At 41.5% G+C, this 9995-nt stretch overlaps 1 protein-coding gene across 1 annotated transcript; it reads right to left on the bottom strand.

Annotated features, from left to right (window-relative positions):
- Positions 1–8458: 8458 nt before the first annotated feature.
- Positions 8459–9397, bottom strand: LOC150046704 (olfactory receptor 4F3/4F16/4F29-like). The gene has a single exon (XM_090357783.1). The coding sequence runs from the start codon at positions 9395–9397 to the stop codon at positions 8459–8461; it is 939 nt and encodes a 312-aa protein (XP_090213909.1).
- Positions 9398–9995: the final 598 nt, after the last annotated feature.

Raw genomic sequence — 9995 nt, forward strand, 5'->3', positions numbered from 1 at the left:
TTGACAAAATCTAGCTTTAACGGAGAAATGGGGGAACAAGCAGTCTTATAACTGGTGGTCAGAAAGCAAAGTGATTTTTTTTTGTCAGTCTTGGGGCTTGAACTCTGGGCCTGGGCACTGTCCCTGAGCTCTTCGGCTCAAGGCTACCGCCCTACCCATGAAGCCACAGCCCCATATCCCGTTTTCTAGTGGTTAATTGGAGATAAGAGTCTCAGGGATTTTAGTGCCTGAGCTGGCTTTGAACTGCGATTCTCAGATCTCAGCCTCCTGAGTAGCTGGGATTACAGGTGTGTGCCACCACATCTAGCTCAAAGTGATATTTTTCCAATTTAGAAATACTGAATTTTTACATGCCCATCTAGTTTGACATAACTCTTAAACTTCTCAGAGGAAAAATCCCTGTATATATGTTTGTGCCTGTACATAAAGTGGACAAAGAATTACCACATCCTTGTTATTTTTGTACAAGTGTTGATTTTAAGGGCAACAGGCAGTATTAACCTCAATTCATATACTATGAGGCTAGGTAGATACCTTAGAATCAGATAGAAGGCTATTTAAAGAACTTGTTGTAGACATCTTCCATGGAATACTATGTAACTATATCTGGGATCTCCTTTCTTCTCCTCTTCTTTCTCTGTTTTGCACTTAGACAGGATAGATGTGGAAAAATCAATCCCATTTCAGTTTAAAAATAAAATTAGAGGCCAGGAGTTTGGCCTAGTGGTAGAGTGCTTGCCTAGTATGCACAAAGACTCGGGTTTGATTCCTCAGTACCACATACATAGAAAAAGCCAAAAGTGGTGCTGGGGCTCAAGTGGTAGAGCTCTAGCCTTGAGAAAAATCCAAGGACAGTGCTCAGGCCCTGAGCTCAAGCCCCAGGACTGGCAAAACAATAAAATTAGACATAAAATAATAGAAAATGTCTATGTCATTTTTTTAAATGAGTAGCAAGAAAGGAATGAGCTTTTCACTTGCTGCTCCTGCCATCTTGAAATTTTGCAGTGAGGGTCTGGAAAATCACATGGTTTGTATTTCCAGAGCATCTGATGCTGTGGCCATGGTCTGTCTCAGATGACGACAGTGATCCAGGTCCCCCAAGCGGTTTCTGCCTCTCTCCGTTCCTACCCACGCCCCACTCCAGGCTAGCCCAGTCCTCCTTACGAGCTGTGCTCCCCACTCACTCTCAGTCACAGGCCCGTTACGTGGCGTCTGTTCCCTGTCTCTCTAGCTAAATCTCTTCTTCCAGGAATTGGCACCTTCTTGGAGGATGTCTTTGACACTTGTGCAGTTAGACATGAAATGGAGATTTTTTTTTTCATGTATTTTGGCAATCGAACTCAAACCACTGATACCAATAGTACTGTTCTTTGTCGAACAAAGAATAATTCCAAGTTCTATTACAGTACATAATGTTCCTTCTATGTATTAAAAATTGTCTTTTTTATATTCCTTCCTGAAAACAGTATAATTCACATTCATCAGAGCAACCAAGCTTTGAATTACTTAGCAACCTCCCCACTGGTACACAATGTAATACAAGCAAATGATTGCTGTTATCTGGGTGAAACGTCTCTAATGAATGGAAATTCATAGTATTCTAAAATTGTGGAACTCAAGGAACAGAGAATAGGAATGACTCCCTCTGTGGGAGATATATGAAAGTTAGTGGAAAAATCTAGAATAAATACGACTGACTTTTGGCTCCATCAATCATGTTTTTTTTATTAATAGATTTTATTGACACTGATATTTTACATCATATTTCATATGTCAGGTTTAACAAACAAGTATTCAAGAATGGAATTTCTATATGCAATCACTGGCACATAAATTGAAGAACAAAATTAAAATTAAGAGTTTGTATGTCATAGATACATATTGATAATAGATCATGTCTGAATATATATCCCATCATAGATTTATATGTCTATATAGTTATATCTCCAAGTTCATGTCAATGACCTTGAGTATTGAGTCAATTCTCTTGTACTGTTTGGATCTAATATCCACTTATCAAGGAGACCATGTGCCTTTTGTTCCTTTGGTCTTGAGTTCTCTCACTCAACATGATTTGCTCTAGTTTCACCCACTTCCCAGCGAATGCCATTATTTTATCTTGTCTGTTGGCTATGTAGAATTCCATTGTGTATATGTACCACATTTTTTGTATCCAGTGATTTGTAGTGGGGCATCTGGATTGTTTCCATCGCCTGGCTATTGTGAACAGTGCAGAGATGAACATGGCTGAGCAGGTGTCCTCATCCTATCCTGGGTTATGATGCTCAGGGTAGATGCCCAGGAGTGGTATGGCGGGATTGTAGGGAAGGTCTATTTTCAGTTTTTTGAGGAACCTCCAAGCTGCCTTCCAGAGTGGCTGTACTAGTTTATGTTCCCACCAGTAGGGTTCCTCTTTCTCCACAACCCAGCCAGCGTTTGTCATTGTCTGAGTTCAGAATGTTGGCCATTCTAATTGGGGTAAGGTGGTATCTTAAGGTTGCTTTTGTTTGCATTTCCTTTATGACCATGGATGATGAGCATTTTCTCATATCTTTTTCTGCCATTTTAACCTCTTCTTTTGATAAGTCTTTCTTTAGTTTCCTTGCCCATTTAGTGATTGGTTTGTTGGGTTTGAGGGGATTGGTTTTTTGAGCTCCCTGTAGATATGGGATATTAAGCCTTTGTCTCACATATTATTGGTAAATATCTTTTCCCAGTTGATTAGCTATCTTTCTACTTTAGTAGCTATGTCTTTTTTTTTGCCAGTCCTGGGCTTGAGCTCAGGGCCTGAGCACTGTCCTTGGGCTTTCTCAAGGCCAGAGTTCTACCACTTGAGCCACAGCACCATTTCCAGCTTTTTCTTCTGTGTATGTGGTACCAAGGAATCAAACCCAGGCATTCATGCATGTTAGGCAAGCACTCTACCGCCAGGCCAAACTCCTGGCTAGCTATGTCTTTTGTTTTGTTTTGTTTTTAATTATTGCTTTTATTTGAAAATACTAAAAACAGAGGGGTTACAGTCACCTAAGTCAGACAAAGAGTACATTTGTTTATGGACTATATCAACCCTTCCTTCACTCTCCACAGTTTTTCCCTCCTGGTCCCACTCACAAGTTTTTTTGTTTTTTTGTGGTGGAGATGATGTACAGTGGGGTTACAGTTACATTTGTCAGGTAGTGGGCGCATTACTTATTGAACATTGTTACCACTTCCCATGTTTTTCTCCCACTTTTCCTCCCCTCACTCCCTCCCACTAGTAACCATGTCTTTATCTGTGCAGAAACTTTTAATTTTTAGGTAGTCCCATTTGTCAAATCTCTCTCCAATCTGTTGTGACCCTGGGACTCTGTTCAGGAAGGTTTTTTTTGTTTTGTTTTGTTTTGTTTTGTGAGTCATGCTGCTTGAACTTGGCCTGGAGTCGCTGAGTTCTGTAGCTTAAGGCTACCGCCCTACCCTTGAGCCAAGCCCCACTTCCCGTTTCCTAGAGGTTAATTGGAGATAAGAGTCTCAGGTCCTTTTGTGCCCAGGATGGCTTTGAACCTTGATCCTCAGATCTCAGCTTCCTGAGTAGCTAGGACACATGTTCAGGAAGTGTTTGCCTGTGTCTATGAGTTCCAGCGTCTCTCCTATTCTGTCATCCAGCAGTTTCAGAGTTTCAGGTCTGATACTGGGGTCTTGGATCCATTTTGGGTTAATGTTCATGCATAGTGACAGGCTGGGATCAGTTTTTGGTTTTCTGCATGTGGCTGCCCAGGTTTCCCAGCACCAATAATTGAAGAGGCCGTGTTTCTCTGTATATCTTTGACTCCTTAGTCTAATATAAGTTGGCTATAAGTATGTGGTTTCATTTCTGAATCTCCTATTCTGTTCTACTGATCTTCTGGTCTATTTTTGTGCCAGTATCATGCTATTTTTGTTATTATGGCTCTGTAGTAGCATTTGGTTCTATATCAGCTATTGTAATACCACCTGCATTGCTCTTTTTGCTTAGAATTGCTTTGGCTGTTCTAGGTCTTTTGTTGTTCCATATGAACCCTTGGTTATGCCCTCTATTTTAATGAAGAATGTCCTTGGGATTTTGATGGGGATTGCATTGAAATTGTATATCAATTTTGGCAGTATGGCTGTTTTCATAATGTTGATTCTACCCATCCATGAGCATGGAATGTCTTTCCATTCCCTGGTATTCTCTTTGATTTCTTTCTTTGGGCTTTTATAGTTTTCATTAAATAATTCCTTTAAACCCTGGGTTAGGTTAATTCCTAAATGTTTTATTCTTTTGGGGGCTATTGCAAATGGGATCATTTTCTTGATTTTGTCTTCTGTTTGCATATTATTGGTGTACAGAAAGGCTACCACTTTTGCTTTTGTACCCTGCTACTTTGCCAAAGTGGTTTATTAGTTCTAAGAGTTTGGGAGTAGAAATTATTAGATCATTCAAGTGTAAGATCATGGAGAGAGTGGGCATCCCTGTCTAGTTCCTGATTTTAAGGTAAATGGTTCTAGTCTTTCTCTATTTAGTATGATATTGGCTGTAGGTTTGTCATATATGGCTTTAATTATTTTAAAGAATGTACCTCCTAGCCCTATTTTCTCTAGTGCTTTCAACATGAATGGATGTTGTATTTTGTCAATGCCTTCTCAGCATTCAGAGAAATAATATGATTCTTAGCCTTAGCTGTATTAATACAATGTATTACATTAATTAATCCGTGCATCATATTTCTTTTGTTGTGCTTGTTTCAATGTTTGTACCTTTTCTGCATCAGGTACCTTCTACTCTTTCTTCCCAGAAAATCATAAATGTATTAAAGCTATAAAATAGCAAGAAGAGAGGATTTGGATGTTGTGCATCAAAGAAACCGTGACTGCTGAAGAGGACGGACCTGCTAACTGTCTTGGTTTCTTGATAATTTACACAATATGAGCTTGTATTCAAATATCACATTGTGTACTCATAAAATATCACAATATCACAATTATATGTTGATTAAGAATTAAATTCTGTCTGTGTGTAGTCTGTCTGTCTGTCTGTCTAAACCTAGTTCCATAAGCATTGGCCAAGATTCTTAAAGGCGCAAATTTCCCATTGCTGTTTTATTATTTGCCTGTAAGATGTCTGTGTAAATACCACTGCTATGACTTTTATACTACTGAACATGAAGTCAGAATTGATTCCTCTATTTATTGTTTGTCTTCTAAATTTTTGTTGTCCACCAATATGCTGCAACTTCCATGTTAAAAAACAACATGTGTTTCTTTGATGGATTAAATTCAATTCTCCCTCTGCTCTGTTCTCATGTCCATCGAAGACAGCTTCCAATTGGTGCACAAATCATCACAGTTAGGGGACCAGAGTTCAGAGTCCTTGCAAGGATGGCTTCCAACATCAGCTCTAGAATGTAACCCATGTCCCGTGATTAGGCAAAGAAATGGAGAGCTGTCTAGCCTAACCTGTAGTTAGGTCTTCATTTTGTTTATGTTTATCTGGAGCGAAAAACAGAGCATCACAGGCAGCACAAGGTGGAGAAACTGAAAATGGAAGTAGAGAAGGGCCCACCAAATGCTGTTACCCTGAACGCGCACACCGTACCTTGATCAGATTCCCTCCACCATTCTCTTCAGGAGACCTTGTTCTGTTTTCAGAGGTGTGCATGAAGCATTTTGACCAAATCCCTTGAGGGAGGAGTATGGGACCTGGCCGTGTGCTCCCCGAGTAGGTGGTGCTGCGGGACCCTTTGCAGTCTTGACAAAGGTTACGCTGTGCTTCCTGCTGGGGATCTATGAATGCAATGCGTTCTCGTCCCCTTTCAAACAGATCCGCTAATCCTAGCATGCATGCTAGGTACTTTAGGGTTGGTAATGGTTGTGGCTATTGTCTTGATATAGACACCACTCAAACCAGTGGCCGTTTGCTGCTTTATTGTCCTTCTTGGAAATTCATGATGGAACACATGTTTCCATGTGTCCCTCTTCTTCATCATATCACAACTTGCTCATCATTTCTTCATGTGCGAAAGTGCTGCATATTGTTTGAACTGAAAGCATTTGAGCATTAGCGTCTTCTCCCAGGGTAAACCACTGCCTCTAATGTTGTTGTTCAAGTTTATTTCTATATCCTACATCCAGAGGCATTTCCAACCAGAGTTGGAAATGCCAGAGCTGTGCTAGTACAAATGGCAACGATAGCAGAGGCGATGGGCGTGGGGTAGCAGGACAAAACAGTGAATGGGCTTTAGAAACCCTGAGAGAACATGAACCGATGAGAAAGTAGCAAGCAAAGCACGGAGTCTGTTGTGAGTTTTGTTTGAAATGATTGCAAATTTGGGTTGTAATTTCTCAAATAAAAAGAATGAGCAGGAGACGTGGCTTGAGTAACAAGAGTACTTGGAGGGCAAGCACAAAGCCTGCAGTCCAACCACAGTACTGCCAAAAAAGAAAAAGAAATGTAAGCAGGGTCTATAATATGAGAAAAATGAAAACCCTCATAGATAACACTCAACTAATTGCTAATTTTATCAGAAAGCTATCTGACCTGGTTAGCTTAAAGTCAACCCATGTGTTTAAAGAGGTAACTAAAGTAAGAAGAAAGTTACTTTACAAGGGTAAGTTAGCTTCCTAAAAGAAGTCTGAAACTTGTTAATACTACAAGAAATATTTATTACAAGAACCTGTCAAAAATCACAAACCTAGAGGAAGATTGGTATGCTTATATGATTTTTAAAATATTTTAAGAAGATTCTTAATAACAAGAATAGATATTAGTGGGCTGGGAGTTTGGCCTAGTGGTTAAAGTGCTTGCCTAGCATGCATGAAGACCCGGGTTCGATTCCTCGGTACCATGTATAGAAAAAAGCTGGAAATGGTGCTGAGGCTCAAGTGGTAGAGCTCTAGCCTTGAGAAAGTCCAAGGACAGGGCTCAGGCCCTGAGCTCAAGCCCAGGACTGGCAAAATAAATAAAATAAAAAAAGAATAGATATTAGTATAATGTTATATCTATTAGCTTATGAATCAGCTTGGATTGTAAATTAGAAAGACATTTCTCTCTGGCTCATTTTTATTAGATGTCCAAATTCGTCCCAGGTGTTCAGACATGGAGACCATAGAAATAGAAAAAGGAATTCTGGAATATTCACATATTTTAAGAAATCATTAGATTTCTTGCTAGAAATGAGAATTAAAAAATAATACAAAATTGATAGAAATAATAAAAATGGGGGCCGGGTGTGTGGCCTAGTGGTAGAGTGCTTGCCTAGCATGCACGAAGACCCGGGTACCATTCCTCAGCACCACATACATAGAAAAAGCTGGAAGTGGTTCTGTGGCTCAAGCAGTAGAACTCTAGCCTTGAGAAAGTCCAAGGGCAGTGTTCAGGCCCTGAATTCAAGGCCCAGGACTGGCAAAAAAAAAAAAAAAAAGAGAAACAATAAAAACAACAGGGAAATCCCTGTAGAGTATTCTTTCAAGTAGAAAACAATATATGCAGAGAGAATGTAATTACGGATTTAAAAATATGTGTCATACAAAGCCATAGATGACAGGAGGACGTGTGGTGGTGTAGCAGTGAAGTGTGGGCGTAGCTAGGGTCTCGCCCAAAAGATTTATTAATAAGCTGAAAATAAAGTTCAAGGTCAGACACAGCAAGCAATCATGGAATTGATGCAAAGGGAAAGAGTCATCTCACTCCTGTCACTCATACTGCCCGCTGGGTTAGAGATGGGAAGGTGGAGAAAGGCCAGACCTGGGCTCTGTTAGCGGGCTGTGCAGGAATTCAACATCAGCTAGGGAGTTAGAAACTTAAACGCTGTGTAGCCAAAAGGTGAGGAGTTCAAACACTCCAGATCCTTAATGTTCTCATGCAGGTTGGATAAATGATCCCTCAAATTCTACTTCTAATATTCCACAACCCTAATAGGTATTCACCAATTTTCTAAGTAGTCAAAAGGTAGAGGAAGCATGCAGACGTTAATGGATGAGGGTAACAGTATCAGGACAATTTTAATCAATGTGGAATTTTGTTAAGTAGTTTGAGAAAAGGATATTAACTTTCTCATTCAAAAAAAGAGAAAGAACAATAGTGAAAAGTACTAATATAATAATCTCCAACAATAAATTATTGTGTGTTTTCTGTTTGGAACCTATTAAGGGATTATGAATATTAGAAGTGATGGGTTTAAGGTAAAAATTAGTTTTCATATGAAGCATAGTAATAGTAAGACAAAGGACCAGAAAGCACTTTCTAATTTATTTTTAGAATTGTCATGGCAAAATAATGCAGATATGATCATATCTTAACACAAGATCTGAAACGTGAGTGCTTCCAGGGTTAGCTCCTCTCCTCAGTATGGATTAGGGTGTTAGAGATATGTTAAGTTGTAGATCTCAGACTCAGAATTTCAGAGTTTGTTTTTTCCTCTTCATAGAGCACCCAGTCGCATCTTTGTCTGTCTTTGAAGTGTTAAGGCGCCTTTCTGTAACCTACCAGCTGGTAGCAAAGCTTCCTCATGGCTGCCTTCATTTCCTTGTTTCTCAAAGTGTAGATAACAGGATTCAGAAAAGGAGTGAGGATGGCATCAAAGAGTGCAAGGAACTTATCCAGGTTTGATGAAGGGAAGGGCCAGGCGTAGAAGAAGATTAACGGTCCAAAGAATAAGACAACCACGCTCACATGAGCCGACAAGGTGGAGAGGGCCTTGGAGAACCCTCCGGAGGAGTGTTTCCCCACAGTGACCAGAATGAACGCGTACGAGGCCATCAGCGTGCAGAAGGACCCCACTGAGACCAGCCCACTGTTGGCGGTGACCACGAGCTCCAGCCCAGTGGTCTCTGTGCAAGCGAGTTTAATGAGCTGAGGGAGGTCACAGTAAAAGCTGTTCAGGACGTTAGGGCCACAGAAGGGCAGGCGGACGACGAAGGCCAGCTGGGCCGTGGAGTGGAGGAGACCAAGCGTCCAGGCAATGGCCGGAATTGAGATGCAGGCGCGTGGGCTCATGACGGCCAGGTAGTGCAGGGGCCGGCAGATGGCCACGTACCGGTCGAAGGCCATGGCCAGGAGCAGCACCATCTCCGTGCCCCCGATCGCATGGATGAAGAAGATCTGGGCGATGCAGCCCCCAAACGAGATGGCTTTGCGTCTTCTAAAGAGATCATACAGCATCTTGGGGGCTGCGACAGAGCAAACTCCCAGATCAAGAAACGAGAGGTTGGCCAGCAGGAAGTACATGGGGGAGTGGAGGCTGGAGTCAGAAGTCACGGAGAGCACGACCAGGAGGTTTCCCGTCAAGCTCGCCGTGAAGCACACAGAAGAAAAGAGGAAAAGAAGCAGTTGGGTTCCCCACGAGCTGGAGAGCCCCAGGAGCACAAACTCAGACACCACAGAGCCGTTGTCTGCAGCCATCGTGCAGGAGGCCACCCACGTGTCTCAGCATTTCCTGACGAGGACAGCAGGAGGGAATCAAGCTGTGGGGGTATCTAGCCACACTATGAAGGAGAAACACCGCCTTTTCTCACAGAGCCAAAACACTTCTATAACTGTGGTTGCAGAAAGCGGCCAGGAAGGCCAGTCACAGGCATCCCTCCTCACTCCTCAAAATCCCTAAGGCCCTCCAGAGTAGGAAACACTGGATCTGGAAAAACAAGTGGCAATTCAGAAGAGAGTTGTGAGAGGACTAGGACCTCACTGGAAAAAACATGATGAAAACAGGAAGTGAAAATTAATGCACAGACTTTTTTTTTTCCCTCAGAGTTTGTTTATCAAACCTCAGGAAATTTTCTACTTTTAATTGCTTTTTATTTTTTGGCAATACTGGGGTTTGATCTAAGGGCTTGCTTGGTTGGCTTTCTGGGCTGTGCTCTACTGCTTGAGCCATGCAGCCAGCCCGTCAGATAATTTCTGATGACTTTTACTTTTCTTGCTCTTTGGCTGTTTGCATGTGCAGTGTATGCTGTGCTATCACCGCGTGTGTTCTCTCTCATAGTTAGCTTCATGTTATTCT

This window comes from Megascapheus bottae, chromosome 25, assembly GCF_031878675.1.
Source record: "Megascapheus bottae isolate mThoBot1 chromosome 25, mThoBot2.hap1, whole genome shotgun sequence".
Taxonomy (NCBI): Eukaryota; Metazoa; Chordata; class Mammalia; order Rodentia; family Geomyidae; genus Megascapheus; species Megascapheus bottae.

What these genes read in the sequence shown, in the direction of transcription:
- LOC150046704 (XM_090357783.1), bottom strand. Translation starts at nt 9,397, where the DNA reads ATGGCTGCAGACAACGGCTCTGTGGTGTCTGAGTTTGTGCTCCTGGGG.